Genomic DNA, 26,564 nt, shown 5'->3' on the forward strand with positions numbered 1-26,564 from the left:
TCAGTGAAATAAGGAAATGGCAGCTCCCACATGCTCCAAAACAAAAACTTTTCACTTGCAACATCTCTTAACCTTTCAGATACCGAAACTGAAGCCTGTGGTTACCATCGCTGATTCTAACCAGCCAAAGCAGATAATGACTGAGAAGAACCACGAGTAATTCTGCCAGACCCTCACCGAATTACTAGAAGACTGCTAAACAACCAACAAAGGGACTGATCGTAACCATCTCTGAATGGACTTAGAGATGCATTCCTCCCTAGTCAGGTGTATACTTAAACCTTATTTATAACCACCATGATCTTAACCCTGTCCTTTAGTCTTAAAGAAATTGACCCCAGAGGATTAAGTTAATTGCCTATGATCATAGTACTCGATAGAGCCGTTATTCGAAGTAAGGTCTTTCAAAACCTACACCCTTAACTTTATGTTATATTCCCTCTGTGTCATTTCTCAACCATATCACACAGCATTTGTGTGTATAGTCCCAAAATTTATTGTAAAATAAATTGGGTCCCTGCTCTGTTTTAGTTAGTTACAGAGTAAACCAAATCAATGATTTGTGTTCAGTAATGTTTCTAGTTGGCATTAACATATTTTAGGAGATAGCTCAGTTTTCAGCTAGCAACCCATTGGATTAATTACTGGAACCCAGAACCACAAATGTGTCAATGGAGTGTGACCAAGATTGTGTGAAGGAAAAGTTTTTAATCTGTGGTCACTGGAACTTCTCTATAGGTTGGTTTGGGGTTTGTTTTTTTTTAATGTTTATATTTAAGAGACAGAAGAGAGAGAGAGAGAGAGAGAGAGAGAGAGACAGACAGACAGACAGAGACAGACAGAGTCTGAGCTGGGTAGAGGCAGAGAGATAGGGAGACACAGAATCCAAAGCAAGCTCCAATCGCTGATCTGTCAGCACAGCTGTTCGGGTGTGGCTTGAACTCCCAAATTGTGAGATCATGACCCAAGTTGAAGTCAGATACTCAACCAGCTGAGCCACCCAGGTGCCTCTCAGTAGGTTGTTTCTGTTTGTTTCTTTTTTATTAAAAAAATTTTTTTTACATTTATTTATTTTTGAGAGACAGAGTCAGAGAAGGAACAGGGGAGGGGCAGAGAGAGAAAGAGACAGAATCTGAAGCAGGCTCCAGGCTCTGAGCTAGTGGTCAGCACAGAGCCCAGTGCGGGGCTTGAACCCGTGAACCGTGAGATCATGACCTGAGCTGAAGTTGGACGCTCGGCTGACTGAGCCGCCCAGGCGCCCCATTTGTTTCTTTCATACCGTGTCTGGTAGACATACAAATGTAGAAACACACATAACCAGAGAAGTAAAGACCGGTAAGAAGGAGCAGTGCCTCAGTTTCAGCATTATTTCATCATTTTTGGACCCTCGTATGTAGTACTTTACACATAAAAATCCCAAAACAGAAAGGTCAAAAAAAAAAAAATTGCTGGTTGCAGTGTTTCAACTAACGTTTATTGAGGATTCACAATACCAGTTTCTAGGTCTTCAGGATGTATGTTGTAGCTTTGAAGAGCAACATCACCCATTTAATAAAACCTTTCTCCAAGAAATTGCTGAGATTATGAAAAAATATTGCCTGTGTTCTCAACCCACCCTGTCTGCCACATGTTTCTGGGACCTCATTTATTAGAGCCATAGTATCAGAAAAAAAAAAGCAATATGCTAATTATAAGCCAGACATTACATAGATGAACTCATTTAATCCTCACATTAACCCTTGGACTAGAGACTGTTAATATCTCTTGGTTTTAAACACAAGAGGAGAAAGGGGTTATCTAATGGCCTTAATAAATGGCAGGGCTGCCCTAACTCCTTTAATCTGTTCTCAATACAGAACTAGAACACTCCTGTTACAAGTCAACTGTGTCATCCATATGCTCAAATCCCTCCAATGGCCCCCTTTCTCATGCAACGGCTTGCAAAATCCTAAACACCTAATTCCTGGCCCTTGGCAGCTCTGTCATCGCTCCCTTTGCTCACGCTGCCCCAGACTCCTTGTTCCCACTTCTGAGCACCTGCACGTTCCAGATCATCTGCCCAGAACTCCTCCCCGGATCATCTCCCAGCTCACTTCCTCATCTCCTTTGTCTTTATTCAAAGGTCATCTGCTCAGTGAGGCCTTCCTGGCTCACCTGGTTTAAAACTGCAATGCGTCCGCTGTTCCCTCCACGGCTTACTTTTCTCCATGGCACTCACCTCCATACATAGCACGCTATATACCTTACTGATGGTACAATCGTCCCCCCGCCCCTAACACATAAGTTCCTTGAGAAGGATGTTTATGCAGCACTTGAGAGTGGCCGGCACACAACGGATGCTCAATAAGCATGTGCTGAATGAAAGAACAGATGTGGAGTAAGAGAGGCTGGTCTGCAGAGAGAAGCATGAAGACAACATGCAGAGTCGGAGACAAGACGGAGAGATGGCCCCGACTGCACCCTCTCCCTTTCTGAGCTCTGGTTCTCTTCTGTCAGACGCACCTGTGTCTTTGTTAGAACTCCAGCCCCGTGGCCTCTGTTGACATTTCGAATAGCCAGAGTAGCTTTTTGTGTCACAGCTAAGTCTCTCTTAGCTGAGACAACACCCCATTTCCTCTGCCAGAAATGCCGTTTTAGCCTTGTCTAAAAACTCAAATCTCATTTTTTATTAAAGTCCTCAGTCACGCTGCCCCTGACAATCCCAGGCCATTACAGGTGTTCTGTGAAAGGGAGGTGTGTTCAAAAAGACCTTCAAAGACCAAAGGAGCTGTTAGACCAAAGAAAAAGGCCAACAAATCTAGCCTGACAAGAAACGGCCCTAAATAGGGGACTTATGGACAGAATGTTTCTTTGGCTGCCACAAGTAGGTCTCTTGGATCCCACTTCCCCTAAGACCTGCTTTCATAGTGCCGGGGGCAGGAGTATGATAGGAAAAGATAGGATTCAGTAGGCAGAGAGGGAAAGGTGAGGACGGAGGTCCCTGGGTGGGGAAAAACATATTTTGGAACAATGCTGGGAGCATCTGACCACAGCAAACTCCCTTGGGCGTAAGGTTCCTCTTAAGAATGTAACAGATGTCACCTCCTGCCCCTCAGACTCCCCTCAGGAATTTGACAAAAGACCTATCAGTGGTAGACCACAAAACGTATGACCCGCAAGGAATGATATGGCCACAGACCACCCCTTGTACAATGGAATTGAGCCAAACAGGAATGGTCAATCCAACACCTAGAGTTATCAAATCCGTAAGGGTAGGACCTAAGAAGGAACCACGGGGAAGGGAATGGAGGGCTGACCAGAATTACAAAACAAAGACCCTTGCCTACTGTTGTGGGCATTCACCTTTGAGTGCCCCCACTCTGTAAAGAGACATTTCATACTATTCTCACTTCTTAAATTTTTTTAACTTTTATTTATTTTTGACAGGCAGAGGGAAAGGGAGACACAGAATCTGAAGCAGGCTCCCGGCTCAGAGCTATCAGCCCAGAGCCTGACGTGGACCTCAAACTCACAGTGAGATCATGACCTGAGCCGCCCAGGCACCCCATATTCTTACTTTTTAATCTTTTATACTCTAATAAACTTTGGCCTGCTGCTCATTTTATTTTGTGACCACCTCTTCATTCTTCGAAGTGGTGAAACAATGAACCCTGGACACTGAGGTAAAAAAAAGAAAAAAAATCCTGCAAGGAGGATGTTAAAGAATAGGTATGTTTCTTAAATTCCACATATGAGTGAAATCATATCTTTGCCTTTTTCTGACTTATTTCACTTACACAGAAGGGAAGGAAGAAATAAAAACAGAGAGGGAGGCAAACCATAAGGACTCTTAAATACAGAGAACAGGGATGCTGGAGGATGTTGGAAGGATGGGCTAAATGGGCGATGGGCATAAGAAGGGCACTTGCTGTGCACACTGCGTGTTACTGTAAGTGATGAATCACTAACTTCCACCCCTGAAACCATTATTCTACTGTATGTTAACTAACTTGGATTTAAAGTTTAAAAAACCAGGTGCCTGGGTGGCTCAGTTGGTTAAGCATCCAACTCTTGATTTAGGCTCAGGTCATGACCTCACAGTTTGTGGACTCAAGCCCCACACTGGTCTCTGCGCTGACCCTGCAGAACCTGCTTGGGATTCTCTCTCTCTCTGACCTTCCCTGCTTGCACACTCTCTCTCTTAAAATAAGTAAACTTAGGGGCACCTGGGTAACTCAGTTGATTAAGCGGCCGACTTCAGTTCAGGTCATGATCTCACAGTTCGTGAGTTTGAGCCCCGCGTCAGGCTCTGTGCTGACAGGTAGCTCAGAGCATGGAGCCTGCTTCAGATCCTGTGTCTCCCTTTCTCCCTCTGCCCCTCCCCAACTTACACTCTGTCTCTCTCAAAAAAATAAATGAACATTAAAGATAATAATGATAATAAAAAATAAACTTAAAAAAAAAGAATAGGTAGGTGTCAGTCATATTGCGAGGGCAGATGGAGGATGTTATGCACCCAGTGTATACTTCAGGGAGTGGTTAAACACAAGGAAAGAAGGGAGGGATGCTCAAAAAGGCTTCAGGGTACAGGAGTCCTCAGGGCAGATCTGTCCAAGACAGAGTTAGCCTGGTTCACAGAACATGGAATTATTTACCAACTTTCGTCCTGTAGGTTGGGATCACACCTTTCCTTTCAGCACCCAGAATCTAGGGTAGTGCCTGACACAGGTGAACACTCAGCACACGACTAGTTGAACGGAGGAGGGGCGGGGATAGGTGACATGGCGCGTTCTGAATTGGGAAAGAGTGGATCAGTGAGGAGAATCCGCTCATACACAAGTCTCAAAGTAGATAATGCAACACGCGGGTGGCCAAGACTACGTGCAGACTATTTCTAGATGGAAAAAAGAGACGAAGTGAACATGACCCCCCAAATAAATGTGGTTTTTTTGTACAAACTGTTGTCAAATGCAATGGCCTCTGTAGTGTGCGTGTGGGTGCACAGACGCAGGGACGCGAGGGCAAGGGAATGAGGAAAAGAAGAGAGAGTCAAAGGATGGGATGGGAGGGACAACAGGAGCGGTGCCCATATTGCCGCTTTATTTCTCACATGCAAGTGATTTTATACAAACAGCTACGGCTAAGAGGTTTTTTCTAGACAAAACATCTTGTTTTCATGGTTACTGTTGTGCCATATTCCTGGGAACTTTACACCTTCTTCTTATTGTTATCATAAGCGTGCCAGAGCGTGAAGGACATTTGTACAATAACATCTCAACTCAAGAAGCTTGAAGGACGTTGGTGCAGTAACATCTTAACTCAAGGGAATTAACCCCTGAGGAGCTGGATCAGCCGCAAGGGCTGTAAGGGCACGAGAGCTCTGCTCCATCACGCTCTCCTTACCGGCTCCTCGCTGCTGCTGCCCACAGGCCTCCGAGGATGCTATCAGGTAACGCAGAGGTGACTGAGCAGACAGGCTCGTAGACTGCCCGAACGTGACTGAATCACATGGTTTATTAAGTCAACTTAAAATAGGTGAGGGAGGAGAGTGGTGGTTCCAGGTGGTGGGGTGGGAAGACCCTGCACCGACCGTCTCCAATGGACACGCCGAATCTACACCTACAAATGGAGAATTACTTCTGAAGACCTAATGGCTGCTTGAATAGCTTCTGCACAACAAATAATAGAGGGACCAGGTACAGAAAAGCAGAAGCAAAGAGACACGGTAACAATGGGACCAAAGGGACAAGCTGCCAGTAGCTGCGGTAGGGAGGAGTAGCTCTGAGGAACCCACATACAGATTTGCTCATATCCTCCCCCCACCCCGGGCACAGTGAAAACCCAGCAGTTTAGAGGCAACTAAACTGTAAGGGAAGGAAGTCCATTTATTAACCCCCTGGAGTGTCTACCAAAGGGCAGAGAACTGCTGGAATTCTCCGGGGCTGGAGGTGCCAGCCAGAGCCATTGTTTACATTCCCCTCCACCTGGATAGCACCGGAGGGAGCAGGGTCCAGGTGTTCCAGCCGGCCTGCTAGGCCCACAGCAGCTCAGCACCTCACCAGGAATGCCCAGATACCTCATGCGCCATGCGCGGGACACTCCCATCCAGCACTGGTGCCAGCTCCGCCACCTGCCAGGGCGGTCCAGGATCCTTGAACTTGGACGGCTCCAGCCCCAGCCCCAGCACAGAACACTCCGGGACCCCTGCTGTGTACCTGACTGTGTACCAGTCAGTCTGTGTGCACTCCAGCCCCAGCCTTCCTGCCAGGGTGGCAGGGATACACAGCGCCCCGGGAACCCCTGGCCTGCACCTGCTCCAGCGGGCCAGCCCAAACCACCAGGGACATGCAGCCACACAGGGGACATCGCTACACAAATCCACTTCTTCAAGACCAGGACAAGTAGCTGTTCTGCTCAATTCACAGAAACAAACACAAAGTCGAACAGAATGAGACAGAAGAAAACGTTCAATAAAAGATAAAACTCCAGAGGAGGAAAACCCTCATGAAACAGAGATAATTTACCTAGTAAAGAGTTCGAAGTAATGGTCATAAAAATGCTCACTGAACTTGGGAAAGAATGGAGGAACACAGTGAAAACTTTAACAAAGAGTTAGGAAATATAAAGAAGAACCGAAGAGAAGCCGCAGAACTGAAGGTTACAATTACAGAACTGAAAAATACACTATATGAAATCAATAGCACATTATAAGATACAGAAAAACAGATTAGCAATCTGGAAGACAATACTGGAAATCAGCCAGTCAGAACAGCAAAAAAAAATAATTTTTTTTTTAAATGAGAGTAAGTTTAAGGGACCTCTGGGACAATATCACTTGTACTAACATTCATGTTATAGGGGTTCCATTAAAGAGAAAGGGGCAGAAACTTATGTGAAAAGATAATGGCTGAAAACTTCCCTAAGACCCGCGGAACTGACCAGGTAAAGTACAAGACTCCCAGAGAGTCCCAAACAAGATGAACCAAAGAGATCCATACCAGGGTATACTATAATTAAAATGGCAAAAGCTAAAGCAAAAATCTTAAAAGCAAGAGGAAACAACAGAGTCACATACAAAGAAAACCCGTAAGACTATCAGGTAATTTCTCAGCAGAGACTTTGCAGGCCATGAGAGAGTGGCACTACATATTCAAAGTGCTGAAAGGAGAAAAAAACCTACGAACAAGAATATTCTATCTGCAAGATTATCACTTAGAACTGACAGACAGATAAAGGGTTTCCCAGACAACCAAAAGCTAAAGGGAGTTCATCATCACTAAACCAGCTTTACAAGAAATGTGAAAGGGTTTTAAGTGGAAAAGAAAAGGCCATAACTAGAAATAGAAAAAAAACATGAATGAGGAGCACCTGGTGACTTGGTTGGTTAAGTGTCCGAATACGGCTCAGAGCATGACCTCGCAGTTCCTGAGTTCGAGGCCCGCGTCGGGCTCTGTGCTGATAGCTGGGAGCCTGGAGCTGCTTCAGATTCTGTGTCTCCCTCTCTCTCTGCCCCTCCCCTGCTCACACTCCATCTCTCTCTCAAAAATAAACCACCTTTAAAAAAGAAAATATATGAATGAAAAAGATCTTACTGGTATGGGGAAATATACAGTAAAAACAGTATCAGCCAGTTAAAAAAAAAGGTTAAAAGAAAAAAAACAGTAAAATCAACTTATAACCACAGTAAAGGAATACACAAAATAAAAGATGTAAACTATGGCATCAAAAACCTAAATGGGGGCAAAAGGCATAAAAATACAGTGTTTTAGAATGTTAGAACTTGTGACTAATGGCTTAAAATAGACAACTGTATATATAGATCAATATTTAGAAACTCCATAGTAACCACAAACCAAAAATCCGTAATAGATACACACACACACACACACACAAATGAGAAAGGCACCCAAACATAACACTAAAGAAAACCATCAAACCATAAGAAAGATAAGAAACACAGAACTAAAGAAACAACTAGAAAACAATTAAGTGGCAATCATATCAATATTTACTTTCATTAGTTACTTTAAATATAAATGGTCTAAATACTAAATATTGAAGGACAAAATTGGAAAACGGATGCTATCCAACTTCAGGACTTCCTATGCTACTGTAATCAAGGCACTGTGATATTGGGGGGCGGGGGGCGGGAAGACAGGTAGATCAACAGAACAGAAAAGAGAGCCCAGAAATAGACTACCGCAGATACAGATGTCTCTTCAGCAGTTACGGGCCCTGACCTTCCATGAAGCCAAAAAAATCTGCATATTAACTTTTGGCTCCTCTCAAAGTTAAAAGTCAACTGCCGACCAGAGCCTTTCTGATAACACAGCTGATTAACACAGACTTTGTATGTTATATGTGAATTACATATGCATTCTTACAATTAAGCTAGAGAAAAGAAAATGTTAAGAAAATTGTAAGAGAAAATGCATTTACAATACTACACTGTATTTACTGAAAAAAATCTGTAAATGGACCCATAAAGTTCAAACTCACATTGTCCAAGGGTCAACTGTACAATCAACTGATCTTTGACAAAGGAGCAGAGGCAATACAACAAAACAAAAAGCCTCTTCAACAAACAACTGAACATCTACATGCAAAAAAAAAAAAAATAAATAAATAAAATCTAGACACAGACCGTTAACACCTTTCACAAAAATTAACTCAGGATGGATCACAGACCTAAATTTAAAATGCAAAACTATAAAACTCCTATTAAAAAACTTAAGAGAAAAAAAAAAACTTAAGAGAAAACTTAGATGACATTTGGGTATGGTGAAGCCTTTTTAGATACATCAAAAATAATGACCCCTGGAAGAAAGAACTGACTAGCTAGACTTCATTAAAACTAAAAACTTCTGCAAAAGATATTATCAAGAGAATGAGAAGACAAGCCATTGACAGGGAAAAAAATATTGGCCAAAGACACATCTGATAAAGGACTGCTATCCAAAATACAAAAAAATCTTAAAACTCAATAGTAAGAAAACCATTTAATTAAAAAAGCAGGCCAAATACCTTGACACTTTGGGAAAAGGTGCTCCATTTATGTCCTCAGGGAAATGCAAATTAGAATAATGAGATACCACCACATACAAGACTGGCCAAGATCCAGGACACTGACAAATGTTCTAGACTAAAAAATGGTACAGCTACTTTGGAAGACAGTGTGGCAGTTTCTCACACACCCTCACCATGCAGCCCATCAATCACACTACTTAATATTTACCCAAAGGAGTTGAACACACATCTACCCCAAAACTTGCACACAGGCGTTCATAGCAACTTCATAATTGCCAAAAACTTGGGAGGTAACCAAGATGTCCTCCAGCAGGTGAATGAATAGTAATGTGTGGCACATACAATGGAATACGACCGAGCGTTAAAAAGAAATGAGCTATCAAGCTATGAAAAGACACAGAGGAGACTTAAATGCATATTCCTCAGTGGAAGAAGCCAGTCTGAAAAGGTTCTGTAGGATTCTAAGCCCGTGCCATTCTAGAACGGTGAAACTATGGAGGCAATAAAAAGATCAGCAATCGTGGAAGGTTGGTGGGGGAGAGATGCTGCAGGACAGGGGAAATACCCTGCGGGTTATAATACGTCACTCTTCCAAACCCATCCCCTGTGCACCACCAAGAGTGATCCCTAAGGTAAGCCATGAACTGAGGGTGATTTTAACATGTCAGTGGTAGGCTCATCCGTGCTAAAGTGTACCATTCTCATGAGGGATGTGGGTAACGGGGTGGCTGTGTGCAGAGACAGGGTACATGGGACATCTCTGTACTGTCTCCATTTTGTTATAAACCTCAAACTGTTCTAAATGATATTAAATATTTAAACAAGAACATAACAAAAAACCCAAATCTATATTCATCTTTGTTTGTAGGCCTGAAGTTAACAAAGAGTGAGCCTGAAATGGCAGACACGGACTTCGGCTCACTTCCTAGAGGACTTCCAGATGATCTGGCGATTCCAAGAGCAGGCTGTCTCAATTTGCCTGACCAGGACGGATTCCCCTGTCGGCCTCAGGTATCTGACGTCTGGCCAGCTAATTCCTATCTATGAATCCTCTATTAATGTGTTTTTTAAAAAATACCCAGGAATCTTCTGGGGGGACGGGGAGAGAAAGAAATGACAAGATTATAATTAACAGGCTGAATTTAAGATTATCTTTAGTAGATTAACTAAGTGAATATTTTGGTTGGCCTGAAACAGATGGCTGAGGGGGGGGGGGTGCGGATGTCATTTTCCAAACCATCCATTACCTTGTCATCCACAGCGTGGAAACAGAGTAGTTTAACGAGGTTTGGCAATCTAATAACTTTCTTAGGCACATAATCCTAAATTTAAGCATACTTTATGCATATATATTTTGTGTGTCCATGTCTTCAGTTGGTCTTAATATATACTTGCTGGTATGAAAATATGAAAATCTTTTTATACCTTGGTTACAAAAAGGATCAAAATCTACACTAAAAGTACTAGAACCATCTGAAGAAGCCAAAGGAAGGCAGTTTTATTATTCTTCTCCCATTTAGAGAAAATCTGAAAAATGACTTTTATCCATCTCTGATAAAGAATGTGTTCAAAACTGTTATTTTAAACTAAAATATTTTGAGAAAGATCTTTATTTGCTTTATACAATGGTAAAAATTATGTATTACACATTAACATACCATATATCACCATGATATATACACTGCCTACCAAATATTGTTTTACCATTGTTTAAAAAAATAAAATAAAAACACCTAAATGTGTCTTTTTTAAGCTGTACATTTTCTCCAAAAGAAGAAAGGTCTAGCTTTCACTTGTAGAGGGGAGGGAGGCACATCTGAAAAGAATGATTCCACCTAAAAAGTTTTCCTCATAGAAGAAATGTGGGATTCACTGTATCACTCCTATTTTCTTCTTTTTTCTCTTCTTTTTTTCCAACATTTCTACCGTTTTCCTCTTCTTGGTTGACACCAGACTATTGCCTTTTGTTGGCTTATTACTGTCATCAGTTAAATCACATTTCTTCATATTAGGTTTGGATTGCCTTTCTTCTTCCTGCACTAAATTGCCAGCTTCCTTTTTGTTGATTTGGGATTCTTCTTTACTTACTAAAACACAAGAAACAGTGCATTTAAAGAATGCTTTTCCCCTCTTGAAATAAACACATGCTGACAATGAAGTGAAGCAATCTGAATCTCCTCCACCTCAACAATTCAAGAGCTAGCAGATGTTTAAAAAATGATCACTCTCACTTACCAAGAGAAGGCTCTGCAGCGGGAGGAAGGCTTTCTTTGGTGTCTGTGGCTCTGTCTAGCCACACGCCAAGGCACGTCAGCCTGGCATTGGTTTTTACTTCACAGAGTAAAGATGGAGGAACTCTCTAAAACAGAAGAAAGAAGAACTCATAACATAAGGGAATTTTAAATACTTTTCTTTTTCCGTAATCAAGTGAACTTAACTTTTTTTCAAAGATTTTATTTTATTTTTTAAGTAATCTCTACACCCAATGTAGGGCTCAAACTTACAACCCCCAGACCAAGAGTCACATGCTCTACCAACTGAGTCAGCCAGGCGCCCCTCAAGTGAACTTAATTTAAAACTTACTATATGTTCTTGAGAATCAAAGATACTGTTTGGAAGAGATCCATTATCTTGATTCATATTTGGATTGACTATGTCATTCACAGAACATGTTTGTGAATATTCAGGAATTGTAAATTCACTAAGGAAAAGGACTATATCTTGTTCATTATTAGGTTTTAAAAAAGAACCCTGCACAAAGCAGACACTTGCAAACCACATTTGTGGAATGTGTTTATAACAGAACCAAGTAAAACAAGTAAAAACAAGAGAATCTGTAAGGCTTGAGGCCACTGAAGGGATTTAATTTCCTACTTATCTGGTTCAAAACTGTTGTTAGATAATTGATCAGTAACTTTCAAATTTTTGGTAATGGCTTTTTTTAAATAGGCTCCACACCCAACACGGGGCTTGAACTCACAACCCTAAGATCAAGAATCCTATGAGGCACCCCAGCAGTCGCAGTATTTTTATCTGGCAAAACCTTATAGAGAACAATAAACATACACACAAAAGAGAAGAAAGTGGTGCTTCTCTGACTGGAAAAGCAAAAGTTGTGGTATCCTGTCAGCTCAGACGCACGAAACCAACCCCCGCGGTACCTCCTGGAACCCTAACTTTAAAAGTAGGAGTATCTGGGGCGTCTGGGTGGCTCAGTCGGTTGAGCATCTGACTTCCGCTCAGGTCATGATTTCACGGTTCGTGGGTTCGAGCCCCGCGTCGGGCTCTGTGCTGACAGCTCAGAGCCTGGAGCCTGCTTCAGATTCTGTCTCCCTTTCTCTGATTCTCCCCTGCTCATGCTGTCTCTCTCTGTCTCTCAAAAATAAATAAAGAACATAAGAAAAACATAACTATGAGTATCAGTCATGCATGGAAGAGATTTTCATTTTTTTGAAAGATCGCTGCCTTATGACCTTTGAAAAGTATCACCCCACTTAACTCCTGACAGTACTGACAGTAAGCCTTGCATTAAAGCGTATCCTCGCACTGTGCTAAGACACCGACCTTATCCTCCTTAAGCTTCCACATTTTGATGAAGCCATCACTTGACGCTGTAACAATAACGTGATGCTCTGGAATTTCAAAACTGAACATGTCCTTTATCCTAGAACGAAATATTAACACCATAAAGAAACCTTTCTTCCAGAAAGTACGATACCGTTGTAAAGCTTCTATGCACACAGTCTCTTGGTTTTTCAATGTTTCAAAGGCTTCCAAACCGCTCAAGGAACAGTGCTAAAATAGAACAATGCTTCATATCCCCATAAGTCAGTGCGCCATTTTCAGGGTCTAAATTCTAAGATAAAATGGATTGTTAACCGTATCTTAAGAAGTTGAAAAGATGACCATGATAACCATAGGTAATTTGGTTATCATAAATGAAATAAAAATACGAAGTCCTTCACCTCAGGAGACTCCAAGTTCAGTGTGAACAGACAAGTAAGACAGCAGAGACGATCCACGGCTTCCCCCTACGCACCCACCTCTCCCCGCTCCAGCGCCACCACCCTAGTCTAAGCCACTACCACTGCTCCTCTGGATTACCAAGGAGTCTCACTGGTCTCTCTGCTTCCATTTCGGCTAACAATTTTTGTTCTAAATTATTAATCATATCATGTTACTCCCAGTCTTAAAATCCTAAACAAGGATCTTTTTTAAAATATCACAGAAAGGCACCTCAGAGGCTCAGTCGGTTAAGCATCCGACTTCGGCTCAGGCCATGACCTATGGCTCATGGATTCAAGCCCCACATCGGGCTCTGTGCTGATAGCTGAGCCTGGAGACTGCTTTGGATTCTGTGTCTCCCTCTCTCTCTGCCCCTCTCCAACTTCTACTCTGTCTCTCTTTCTAAAATAGATAGACATTAAAGAAAAAAAATTTTTTTTTTAAATAACACAGGAGGAAGGGGCTGGGGGTATATATAAAGTCTGGCCATAGCCATAACTGACAACTGCTGAAGCTGGGTGGTGGGTCTATGGGGGCTGCTTCCTTAAACTGGTCTAGTGACCTTTACATTTTTTCATAGTAAGAAAGAAACAAAAATCTACAAAGGCCCTTAGATAAAATCTAAACTCTTCCTTCACCAGTCCACAAGGCCATGTGCCATTTGGCTCACCCTGATCCGGTCACACAGATCTTCCATCTGTTGCTAAAACACATCCAGCTCTCTCCTCCCTCCACTATGCATGCAGTCTCTCATCTTTTTAGAAACAGCTTCCTTTTATCCCTCAAGTCCAACCCCCTCCCTTCTGGAACAAACTGTGCAAGTTACCTCGGTTAATCTTAAAGGACACCTTTCTACTCCTTCCTGTTCTAATTCCCTGCTTCCTTGTTGATCACCTGTCTGAAGCTCTACTACTAGAGCCACTGAATGCAAGCCCTTGTGTTCTGTTCCCCGGTAAACACTTCGCGCAGTCCTTAAGGGCTGCTCAGTGAGTACTTGCTAGCTGAAAGAACAGCCAAATACCCAAGTGTAATCTTAAGTGTACTAGTGTTAGTAGTACATTTGAAATGGCCTTGAAGGAACACTTCCCAATGCAGGGGGAAACCAGGGCCTATACCCTGACTGCAGTATTTAAAGTATTCACAGGAGACTCCTTAAAAAATGTTATTTGGAAAATAAAAACTAGGACTTACTTAAGACATAAAAGGACAAGTAAATGAAGCACATTAAAGCATAACCGTGCATTATCACCTTTTCCAAAATTGTAGAAAAAGCAGAGGCAGACAGAACTGGGTTTGGATCCCAGCCCCATCACCCAATGGTGGGGTGACCTTGGCCAAGTCACTGAGTTGTTTGCTCTGAACGTCAGTGTCTACCCCTAGAAATACAGGGAGCAGTAAGAGGCAAGAAGACTGGCACAAAACAGAAGACATTAGTCTCACATGTTTCTCCTGCAGGAAAAACTAGTAATATGCAAATGGAGAAGTGGAAAAGAGGGATAAAGTAAAAGGACAACAGAGATCCTGGCAAAGCTCAAGGCTGTTGTTTTTCTGTTTGGTTTTTTTTTTTTTGGTTCCTCTTCAAATATGGCTGATCTTAGGCCCCAGGTCTACTGTCATCGGAAAAACATCTTGTGCAAATCACCAGTCCTGATGACAACGTCCCCACTTTTGCACTAAGGCCAAGGCAACATTTCTACCAGCCTCTCAGATTCCAGAAATCATATATATGTAGGAATGTCTATCTCTGTAGGAATGTACCCCACTCATGAAACTACCGCATACGGGACATTTACTGAAGGCCCCACACTTACATACACACACACACACCTAGAGATTGGCAAAACAAAACAACAACAAAACACACCTGTTATCATGAGCTTTAAATTCACAGAGACGTGTTAGTGAATCACAGTCAAAAAACCTTACAACTTCCTCATCTCCAGCCACTGCAAGGACAGACTCCTAGAAGAAAGAAAAATATCCAGAATGTCATCAATAATTCTAACCATCACCAAACACACTAAGATTCCACCCCGGACGGCTCCTCACTTACTGAAAGAAACGTAACCGAAGATACTCTCTTCTCATTTGTGACGGTGCCGCTCACAGATGCAGTGTCCAGCTGGTAGACATCTATTTTATTCAGTATAACAACCACGTATTTCTCTCCTCTTGGGGACCATTCCACTATGTGAGCATCTGCAAGTTAAAAAGAAAAGTTTTCTCATTTCATAAACAAAAGAAATGATCAGAGTAATAATAAAAATAGCAAATAGCTATACCATACATTTCACACCCACTGTTGTATTTAACCTTCATAAAGAATTTTTGATACATATTTTGCAAGTTTTAGAAAATAAACTGGGTTCAAAGGATTAAAGGTCAGTGAGCTGGTAGGTGACACAGCCACAACAAGAATCCCAATCTAAAATGGGAAAAGTAACCCAAAGCACTGCTCCTGGAGGTCACTGCCACCATGCAGGGGAAATAACATGCATGCACACAAGAATGTGTGTGTGTGTATTCATATCCCATCAAGTTATATAAAAAACATTCCAAGTGAAAGTACTCACTTTGTTTTATATTTTTTATAAATGCTGATCTTCCTTCCACAAGATTCCATGTTCTGCAAAACAGGAAGCTCACTGATGGCATGGTAACTTTTTTACTAGGTGTGAAGGCAAGCATGGTGAACACACACTCAAACGACAATTTACTGCAGATGCAGCGATTTGGAATGGTCATGTTTCTTGTAACAGCACTGGAAATATTTACCATCGAGCAAGACTAACACATCCATTCCCATACCCCTTTCACCTATTTAAAATGTTTCATATTATTTTCAAAATGTTTTGCCTCTTAAAACATTTCTTTCTAGGACCCTCCTCCTCTTCGCCTCACAACTCAGAATGACTGGGATGTAACGTGTATGTCTGAACACAGAGCCTGTCATTTTCTCTACCATTGTGAGAAGGTTCAGTAGCTTTCAGCTTTCCTTGGACTGCAGTATCTTTAAGTAGCTGACAGCCATGAGACAAGACAGAAATGTATCTAATTACTGTAGTAAAAAGTACCCTGAAGGTACCCGGAGAACAAAGACCACACGTGAGACAAGATGCTCTCGGCATTAACGACTTACCTTAACGTCCTGTCTGTACCCACAGACAGGGCCAACTTGCCGGATGGGTGAACAGAAAGGAAGGTCACATGCCCTCTGAAAGGAAACCAACAGTTAGCCCCCAACCTGACTGGCACCTGGAGACCGCCGGTGGGAAGGGGCTGGACTCACTTGTGAGCCTTAATGGACTTCAGGCACTCCCATTTCTTTGCATCCCAGACACAAATGAGCCCATCTTCAGCCCCACTGATTAAGTGCCTGTTGCCATGGAATTTCAGGCAAGTTATTGTGCCTGTGGAAAAACCAAAAGAGACAAACTCAGTATTTTGAATGCACACTCCATTTCTGGTTTGAAGGCTCGGCTGTGGTTGAGTAAAAATCTAATGTCCTCGTATTACTGAAGTATACCTTCAAGTCTTAGATGAAGAAATTCATTCTTTTCATATCAGAACACACAATTTCAAGGCTATGCAAATACTTTCAGCAGAACTTCGGACTTCAGTTAATCAGTTCACTTACTTGCTCTATGTGTCCACAATCACAAATTTGGGGATGGCTGGGTAGGGTGTTTAAGCAAAAGAAGTTAAACAAAACCAACCAGTAAACCAGCTAATCTGGGGAACAAACCAAGACTTACAGCCACATGCCTTCTTCCCTTCTTTCCCTCTCTCTCTCCCTTCCTTCCTTCCTTTCCAGAGAGTGAGAACACAAGTGGGGGAGAGGGGCAGAGAGAGAATCTCAGCAGGCTCCACGCTCAATGTGGCTGGATCCCATAACCCTGGGATAGTGACCTGAGCTGAAATCAAGAGTTGGATGCCACCCAGGCACCCCCCTCCTTTACTGAAAAAGAAGAGAGGAATGACTATTATTTCCTAAATAGTCAATTAGCTACCCAGTCATCCACAATCCAATTCTTATCACTACAGAGCTGTCTTCTACTTGATTTCTACACAGTTCTCATTCACTGTCATAAAAACGTATTAGAGGAGAACCTGGTTGGCTCAGTCAGTAGAGCATATGACTTGATCTCAGGGCTGTAAGTTCGAGCCCCAGGTTGGGTTTAGAGATAACTTAAAAATAAAATACATTTAATGAACTAATTTTTTTTAATCTTAAGAAACAAAGAATTTATTAAAACAATTTTATAAATTGTTCCACTATTATAAATTATATAAATGGTTCACAAAATTTTCCTACAGCTTTTCAACTTCTTCACAAACACTCCACTCCCTCTGCCCAAATTAAAACCTTAATCTCCCATGAATCTCTCCTAGAGCTCTTGGTATTGAGATACGCACATGTTCAATACCCTCAAATATTAACCTCGCTGGAAGGAGGCAAAGTGTAGAGGAGCCCAGCATTCTTCTGACCCCCCGAAACAGTCCACATATATGGACAATGCATAACGATACACTGACCTTCAGGAGAACTCTCTATGCTGTAAAACTTGTGTCACTCAGCTTACCTTCCCTACAGCCCAGTGGTCAACACACTCCTGTCTCTAAGTCAAATCCGGCTGGTGGCCTGTTTGGATAAATGCACTTTTACTGGAACAGACTTGCCTGCTCAGTTCCCAAACGTCTATGGCTGTTTTTTGCACTGCAGCAACAGAGCTGAGCAATCAAAACAGAGAGCATATGGCCACAAAGCCCAACTATTTACAATTCTGTCCTTTTCAGAATAAGAGTACGAGCCCTTGGGTCACGGCTGTTCACCTGCCACCTCCTGGTCAGTCCTTTACATTGTCCTTTACACGGAACAAGCAAAGGATCTTTGATGAGATACGTACAGACAACCTAGCAAAGCGGGAGTCTTTAGCCCATTTTCCTCCTTCCTATCCCACCTTGGTAAAGACCTCCTCTATCACCAGCGCTTAGATGAACAGCAGTCACACAAGCAGGAAGGAAGTTAGGAACCGTACTTCATCCCTTCCAAACTCCTCAGTCAGTCCCCGCCTTCTTGTGCGAAACCTGCACCAAGGCCTTGAGGCAGGCCAGATCTGGTTAACTTATTTCCTCCACGCCCAAGGGAGAGACGACTTTCTTGTATGAACTGGGATTAGGAGACAGAATGGAAAAGGAATGTATGTTGAGCTCACGCAAAGTCTAGCCTCTGCTGAAAAGCAAAAACTTGTCAAAGTACCTAAGGACCATCTGAGAAGGACAACGAACACTCCAAATTTACTGCCAGACACCAATGCGTGGCTGTCTCACCTCCCTTTAATTGCAGGAAATCAACAACCTTAGCAGCGTTTCCCCAAACTACACAACTAACATATTCTACTATTTTGAGTTCTTCCCTTTCCATTTCCCTTCTCCTGGAACATGTGTGAAATCTCACTGTCTGTCCCTTGGGAAAACACAATAAAAATGTTCAATAATGGAAAAAAACACACCTATTTAGTCTCCTATTCCTAAATCCTACCACTATCCTGGACAACTTCACCATCGGTGAAGCATGACCTGAGAACCACCAGGCCCTGACCTCAACTGCAGTGACCTCAGCCTCCTCTCTAGGCCAGTCCCTCCCACCTACAGCCGGGACAAGTTACCACCTGGAGCCGCTCCACATGACAACCCCCGAGGAACCCCTCCCTGCCTGCCACCTCCCCTTGCACCAGCTCTTTCTTGCCCCGTCAGTCACTCTCCACCCACTTTTTTACTTCAAAGATCTGCAGGCCCTCATTAACCCCCCATTTTCTCTACACTGACAACCTATTCTTCCACCAAAACCCTGTGTAAATCAATCCTTCTATTGCGCGTGCCGACTACCTTTCTGCTCCCCACAAAAATGCCTGGAGCTTAGTGCAAACAGATGATACCGGATCCACAGCCTCCAACTTCAATCGGGCAGACTCGCACTAGTCCTGTCTCGGTCAGCATCTCTCTCATATGCCAGGTGCCAGAACTTTCCTCAAGCCCACACTGCCCCTCCCTCCCATTCAATCCCTAACTTCTCCTCAAGGACCACCAAGGACCTGGCCTAATTCCCCAAACACTCCAACCTCCGTTTTAACCTCGTAATACCGACTTGCTTACAGGTCCCCATGCACCCAGTGGTTAAAGACAGGGGCTCCAGACCTAGGTCTGAGTTCTAGTTCCATTGTTCTGTGACTATGGGCAAGTCCCCAAATGTCTTTAAATCTCGGTCTTGACTTCCAGGAACTGAAGATGCAACTGTACCCTGTTGGCAAACTGCCGGGTACGTGGTGTTCCCTCAGTCAAGTTGACCATCAACATGAGGCTGCTACCGTGCACTTGCTGCTCGCCCCAGAATGCCCCTGCGCCCACCTTGAACACTTCACCTGGCTAACAACTGGCATTTCTCGGTCAGATGTCATTTTAGGGAACTTTCTGCTTCCTCCCATTCCCCCTGGACTGAGTTAAGTGCCTCCCTTCTGTCTCCCAAGATGGACTGTGAAGAATTCAAAAACAAAAACACAGTTTTTTCATTTCTGTATTTCCTAGCACAGAATCTGCTACATAATAGACACTTAATGAACTGTTAACTGAAGTCAAATAGTCAAGTAATGACGCCTCAACATTATCTTAAAGAACGTGACTTTCTTACCGTTGTGATGCACCAGAGCCCCATGGTCTACCTTCTTTTTCATGTCATATATGTGGATTGTTTCATCTTTGCTCCCAGTGACTACAAAACGACTATTTACAGCCACTGCTGACAAGGAGGCAGTGTGGGCATGGTGAGTGAAGTCAGCCACAGAAGTCCATTTTTGCTGAAGAGTAAAACACACAATGTCACAATCACATCACAGTTCTCCAGAAACATGTAAGTGGTCCACAATACATGGAAACTACCAGTGGATACTTACAAGTTGAGAAAAAAACTATGCACTGATAGCAGATTAAGAAAAAAAAAACACAAAGAACCTGAGATTAAATAAGGCAGGCAGCAAGGAGACAGGAAGGCTGCTTGGTATCACTACTTTAAGGGCCTATTCCAATCCCTAACTCCTTAATATATTTACTTATATGTGAGACTTGCACACTATTTGTTCATTCAAGTGTTCAGATTTGATCTGAATTTATTTGTTCAAGCACTAAATGACTACTATGTGCTTGGCACAATTTTAGACAGTTAATATGTAACAGTGAAAAAAAGAAGTCTTTATTCTAATGGAACTGCCATCCCTGTGGGAAAGATAAACCGTAAGCAAATATGATATCACACAGAGATGAATATAAATGACAAGCCTTATAGAGAAAAATAAACAAAATAAAAACTAAGTTTCCATTAGTACCAAAATAAGCCCGAGAGAATGACCAATGATGAGGTCTCAAGAATTCTACGCTTATGGATGTACAACTTTTGCACAGAATTAAGTGAAACTGGTTGAGTGCAAGGAATGACTGACAGCTGAATACATACACCCGAAATTGAAGGAGATGTATCAGGAAGTATTAGCAAATCAGGGCCACCTGGGTGGCTCAGTTGGTTAAGCATCTGACTTTGGCTCAGGTCATATCTCACAGGTCGTGGGTTAAAGCCCCACATCGGGCTCTGTGCTGACAGCTCAGAGCCTGGAGCCTGCTTCAGATTCTGTGTCTCCCTGTCTTTCTGCCTTGCTCTAATTGTGCCTGCGCGCACACACACTCTCTCCTTCTAAAAATAAACATTAAAAAAAAAAAAGGAGTATTAAAAAATCAAATCATGAAAGAAAAAAATCCATCTGACTTCTTTGAACATACTTAAGGCATGTTACTGAAAATTAACCTCTAAATAACTACAGCATCAGACAGTCCTTCTGTCAGTCAGGACCAAGATGCCAATCAGGACCAAGGGTAATAAAGGCACCTTATTCCTGAGGGGCTGCTATGACCATCATTCAAAGACAACCTTTGTGCACTTTACGGAAGGAATGTTGATTATCTGAACTATTGTCTGTCCAGGTTTAGAAGCAGCAGTATACAGTGTAAGAGTTTCATGTTTCAGAGACCCCTGGGGACTTGAGTCCCAGGTCTCCCAATATTAGTTGTGTGGCTCTGAGCAGGTCACTTAACCTATCTCAACTTCAGGCTCCTCATCTGTTAAAACAGGGATGCCTATATCTGACTCAGAGGCTGCTGTGAAGATTACTACGTGTCTGGAATGAAGTAGAGACTTTATTACAAAGAGAACACAATCAATAGCATCATCTTTAAGATTTGAGAGATGTCACCTTCCAGCCAAAACCATGGTTATTAACAACCATGTAGAAACAACAAAAAGAGTAATTATTCAAGTTATATACTTCCGGTTTTTTGGTTAATTCAAGACTGACACCTTGACTTCTTCATAAAGAAGTGCGGAAAGGAACAGGTTTCTAAGAGATACTTAGATTTGCTTCGGGAAAAGTACTACTGGGTTAAAAGGTAAGAAAGAGATCTAATTTCCAGCCCTGGATATGCCCTAACCATCTGCTTGACTAATGGCAATGTACTTAACCTTTCTGCTCACTCATCCAGTAAAAATACTTCTATTTTGTTGTAATTTTCTCCATGCATTTGTCTCCTTTCCCCTTCTTACGTCGGCAAGCTCTCTAGGCGCTGGATCCATTCCTTCGGCTTCTTTGCACCTCCACTACCAATTAATGGCCCCATGGTCAGTGTCCAAAAAGAAAATGAGGGGTTTATCCTGACCCTGATCTAATATTCTGTAAAATTCCAGGACAAAAACTCAGTAAAAGAAAGAACTGTTCTTTGATTAAATCCCGAACGCATACGCTGGCTGTCAACGGACTCATGTGCCAGCTTCCTTCCTGCACCGTGGCCGGAATGTCTCCTAAAGCCAACAAACACGATCTCGCTTTACGAAATGCCTAACTAAGTTTTAAAAAGCTACATTATACGTCTGAGTTTAACTCCTCAATTAATCCCTAGGAGATCAGTGTGTTTACCTGTGGTGATATGCTCTCCACGGCCGCGTGGGAACCCGACCAGACCGTCCCGCGCCCCCCCCCACGGTCCCTCCCGAGGCGCACGCTTACCTCGTGGTCGCCACTTGCAGCCGGCTCTGGGCGGACAGCGAATCCAAAAAGGACCTGTTCGTAACAACCTGCCACCAGCTCCATTCAGCAGCGCACGTGCCCCTTCAACCTGCGCCGCTCAGCTGAAGGAGTGACAAAAGCGGATGCCAGAGGAAATGGGGTCCTTCCTGCGTCGGCGCTCAAATTACGTCATGAACGCAGGGCTGCCTTTAGGGCGCCTGCCTCCGTGGGAGCGGTTTCAGCGCTCGAAGATCACGCGGAACTTTCAAAAGGAGAAAAAGAAAGGATGTTACATGAGAAAAGTCTCACGGCGAGGAGAAAAATGTTGGGGGCAAGCAGGCATATTCTAGATGGCTGTGAGGTAGGCGGGTCTAAAAGGGAATGGGGCGGGACATCCTCTGCGGAAGCGCCTCGTTTCCGTGACGTCACGAAGAGGGGCTGGGCTGGGCTGGGCTGGGCTGGGCCTCCCCAGCTTGGGCGGGGCTCCCGGCAGTGTCGCCCCTTTGGTACGGCGTCCTCTGTGCTGTGAGCTGTCAGACGGGGAACAGGAAGGAATTGGGTTTCCTTTTTAAACTGGAAGCATAAACAAGCCTTTGTCTCTCACGTTCTTTCGTAACAGAGCAGAGAGGGGGTCGGCATTCATGATTAGCGGTTTCTAAAGGCCGCGTACCTTTTCTTCCAGCTTGATTGGCTTGTCTGACTGGGGTCACATTGGCCAACGTCGCCGCACATCCTGGGGAGGGAGGAGGACGCCTCACTTGAAGGGTGAAAAGACGGGCTGCTTGAGGACGAAGGGCGCAGTCATCGGAGGTGAATGTTCCAAAAGAAAATCTCCCATTTGACTTTGACCATCTCCCCAATTCAGGGGCCAAGTGAAACGTGCATGAAATCAAAGAACGCCTTAATTAGCTTTTGAAATTTTCATGTGTGGAGATTCAGAGGTCTGTTAGACACGACAGCTTTGCACAAATCGGAGTAAATCCTGGAGCGTCATAATTAGTCTCACACGCGGCACAGCAGGTGGATTTATCAAACAGGAACTGGGATGGCGCCCTCGGTGTCAATTCGTCAAATCACTGTTTTAGTGCTGATCCTGTGGCACGTTGACCGGTTTTTTTTTCTTTTTTCAAGAACGTGTTGTCCGGTATTCGGAACTATCAACTACGTGTCTAACTCTGTTCGTTTTGATTGCTGCTGGCTTGGGTCATGTAGAAATTATTACTCTTTAATTTGGGTGTCATTGCAGCGTAAGGAAGGCTTTGTCTTCACACTTTGGCAACCCCCCATGTACGCCCTCCTCAGACCCTGAAAATGCTGTAGTCAAACCAACACTCAGTCTCGGGAACACCTGTAGCCATTCGCTGTTTTATACTAATTCCTTCACTACATGCTGGTTGTCTTCTTTACGTTAAAAAAAAGAAAGTCAAGTTATTTTACTATCTTCCTATTTACTGCTTTTTGGCTGTATCCACCAGAGACTCACCAAAGTTAGAGGTGTGTGAATTCATGCAGTGGATGTCAGCTGGGCATGAGACATCCCAGAGTGAACAGGACATTTCTTTGAAGTCTCATATTTTATCTTGAAAACTGTTAGAAATTACTGGAACCAATTCTAGAGCTCAGAAGACCCTAGCATTTATCCAGGTGATCCCAATCTAGGGGAGTTTACGGATAAGTTTTGAGGGCTTAACAGCCCTTGAAATGATATCCTCAATTGTATCTGTACATTTTTTTAATGTTTTTTATTTATTTTTGAGATCCAGAGAAAGACAGCGTGAGCAGAGGAGGGTCAGAGAGAGAGAGGGAGACACAGAATCCAAAGCAGGCTCCAGGCTCTAGGCTCTGAGCTGTCAGCACAGAGCCCGACGCAGGGCTCGAACCCACAAACCATGAGATCATGACCTGAGCCAAGGTCAGTCGGTCAACCGACTGAGCCACCCAGGCGCTCCTGTATCTGTACATTTTTGAAGGAGAGCATGGGAAAAATTTCAATCCGTTTTCAAAAGAATTAGTGCCTCTCAAGTTAAAATGCACTAATCCAGTCTGAGGTTATAAATGTGAAATAGGTCTAGAAAAGTAACTCTTCCAAAACCACACAGCTAAGGAGCAGTAGACCTATAGTGCTGCTACTTTTTACATGTCCTTGGGCTCAAACTTTCTCTTTAACAAAGAAGGAAAAAGCAGTTTTTCACTGTCATGAGAAAAACAATACAAAATTACATACTTGTTAGACTAGATTCAAACTAAGCATGCTTCCTGCAAACCTCCTGTTCTCTTTCCAAACGCAGGATTGCAAAAAACCATTTAATCTCATTCTTGTGAAAACTGCAGTTGCCAAGAAACAACCAACCGTTAAGGGTTCATTGACACTAGAGCACAACAGGGTGGGTTTTTTTGTTTTGTTTTGCTTTTAAATTATTGATCAAAAAGCTTTTTATGCTTGAGCCATGTATTGATTTATTCATTCATTCAACAAATATTTATTGAGTGCCTGGTTTTGTTTGGTTTGCTAAAGGAAAAACAGCCAGGTTTTTTTTTTTTTTTTTTGGTGAGGAGAGTGGTAAGGTGGACATACTGCACTAAAAAGCAGGCTCCTGGGTGGCTCAGTCAGTTGAGTGTCCAACTTCAGCTCAGGTCATGATCCCGCAGTTTGTGGGTTTGAGCCCCACATCAGGCTCTGTACTGACAGCTCTAAGCCTGGAGCCTGCTTCACATTCTGTGTCTCCCTCTCTCTCTGCCCCTTCCCTGCTTGTGCTCTGTCTCTGTCTCTCAAAAATAAACAGTAAAGAAATTTTTCTTAAATAATAAAATAAATAGCAGGATTCAGCAGAGAGAAATCAGCCATGTTAAAAATATGAGAGCCTTGGGGCACCTGGGTGGCTCAGTCGGTTGAGTGTCTGGCTTCAGCTCAGGTCATGATCCCACGGTTCGTGGGTTTGAGCCCCGCATCAGGCTCTGTGCTGCCAGCTCAGCCTGGAGCCTGCTTCTGATTCTGTACATCCTTCTCTCTCTGACCCTCCCCTGATCGTGCTGTCTCTGTCTCTCAAATATAAGTAAAAAAACATTTAAAAAAATATGAGAGCCTCATATTTCTGCTCATTATCACCGCCACCCCCCTTCTCTCTGTGGCAGGTAGCAAGTCTTAACTTTTAGGACTACAGAGGTACATGTGCATATTCCCAGAGGACTTTGGTCTCCTTTGCACATAGAAGCTGAGAGTGTGGGCTGCTTCCCCCTGGATACTGGCCAATTGTCTGCCCTGGTATCAATTTGCTTCGTGGGAATAATGCAGGCGAAATACGAGAAACTGGCCTTTGGGGCTATCAGAGAGCAAAACAGTATTTGCGAACCCTTCCTTGTCGCTGTCATCAACCCCCCGAAGTTCCCTCTTCTCTGGAGCTTGGCTCCTGGTCCTCTGTCCCCAGCTCCTGCCACGCTGCTGGGGGATTTTGACATGTGACTTTGACTTCTCCCTTCCTCAGCCTCTGTAACCACCTTACTATCAACGTTTCACTTCTGCTTTCCTGCTGCGGCTTTAGCTCTCACCCATTTATAGCCAACATTCTGATTTTCCTTTTACAAAATCCAGCTCTAAACTAAGAGAAGGAACAAAAACCTGATACAAGTTTTACAAAAAGAATCCCCAGCTGAGAGGTTTTATTTGACGGCGAAGCTGCTAGAGCCAGGAATTGTGTTTAACTAAATACAGTAACCTAAATCAGCCGTGCCTTAAACAAGACATTTGTTCCATGAGTAAAAGAAATCTGGAGGGAGTCAATCTAGTGCTGGTACAAGGAGTCCCCAGTCATCAGGCACCCAGACCCGCTTATGGCCCCCTCTTTGATGTCATCTCATAGGCCAGAATAGGTGTAGAATTGGGGCTCCAACCATTGTCTCTCTGATCCCAGCACGAGGCCCAGAGAGAGGGTGGAGTACCTACCACAGGCCTCCTTCCAGCCAAGCAAACACCCTTGGCCCTCACAGCTGTCCTCAATCCTCTTATAATCGTTCTATTTACATCTTATTAGCGAGACTTTGGCCTCTTGGCCACATCTACCTGCACTTGGGGAACTAGGAATGTCTTTTGGTGAGGTCTCTCTCTCTCTGTCCCCCAAATAAAATCAGGGTGCTGTTATTTTTTCCCCTATATTTTTATTTAACATTTATTCATTTTGGAGGGACAAAGTGTGAGTGGGGGAGGGGCAGAGAGAGAGGGAGACACAGAATGTGAAGCAGGCTCCAGGCTCCGAGCGGTCAGCACAGAGCCCGACACGGAGCTCAAACCCACAGACCACAGGATCATGACCTGAGCTGAAGTTGGACATTTAACCGACTGGCACCTCCTCCCTGCCCCTTCAACCTAGGGTGCTGTTAAGGAAAAAAGGAAACTGAGTAGCAGCTGGCACCCGGCAATGTGCCCCACAGCTGCTAATCAGTAACCTCCCCCAG

General features: G+C 43.4%; 2 protein-coding genes across 4 annotated transcripts in view; one reads left to right on the forward strand and one right to left on the reverse strand.

Annotated features, from left to right (window-relative positions):
- Positions 1-9,524: 9,524 nt before the first annotated feature.
- The window catches only part of C7H6orf52 (chromosome 7 C6orf52 homolog), a 72,302-nt gene continuing 55,262 nt past the window's right edge, over positions 9,525-26,564 (forward strand). For all 3 annotated transcript variants that reach the window (XR_003910494.1, XM_029943720.1, XM_029943719.1), the window contains exons 1-2: positions 9,525-9,638; positions 9,875-10,017. Coding sequence is in view for 2 of the 3 variants with exons in the window: in XM_029943720.1 (XP_029799580.1) it covers positions 9,947-10,017 (71 nt within the window). In the remaining variant the exon portion in view is untranslated. The remainder of the gene's footprint in view (positions 9,639-9,874; positions 10,018-26,564) is intronic.
- On the reverse strand, positions 10,481-23,399 carry PAK1IP1 (PAK1 interacting protein 1). Its single transcript, XM_029943716.1, has 11 exons — positions 22,786-23,399; positions 22,116-22,377; positions 19,700-19,865; positions 16,301-16,421; positions 16,151-16,225; positions 15,585-15,637; positions 15,065-15,210; positions 14,876-14,973; positions 12,571-12,670; positions 11,242-11,365; positions 10,481-11,093 (listed from the first exon to the last, which is right to left on the reverse strand). The coding sequence occupies exons 2-11, from the start codon at positions 22,197-22,199 to the stop codon at positions 10,876-10,878; spliced, it is 1,185 nt and encodes a 394-aa protein (XP_029799576.1). The 5' UTR covers positions 22,200-22,377; positions 22,786-23,399; the 3' UTR covers positions 10,481-10,875.

This window comes from Suricata suricatta, chromosome 7 (genome assembly GCF_006229205.1).
Source record: "Suricata suricatta isolate VVHF042 chromosome 7, meerkat_22Aug2017_6uvM2_HiC, whole genome shotgun sequence".
NCBI lineage: Eukaryota > Metazoa > Chordata > Mammalia > Carnivora > Herpestidae > Suricata > Suricata suricatta.

Excerpts from the sequence above, each read along its gene's own strand:
- PAK1IP1 (XM_029943716.1), bottom strand. The coding sequence starts at position 22,199 with ATGGAGCTGGTGGCAGGTTGTTACGAACAGGTCCTTTTTGGATTCGCT. Across the intron at positions 19,866-22,115 it reads CTGCAAGTGGCGACCACGAG|CAAAAATGGACTTCTGTGGC; the intron begins GTAAGCGTGCGC and ends TTTACTCTTCAG. Across the intron at positions 11,094-11,241 it reads CGCTGCAGAGCCTTCTCTTG|TAAGTAAAGAAGAATCCCAA; the intron begins GTAAGTGAGAGT and ends CTTGTGTTTTAG.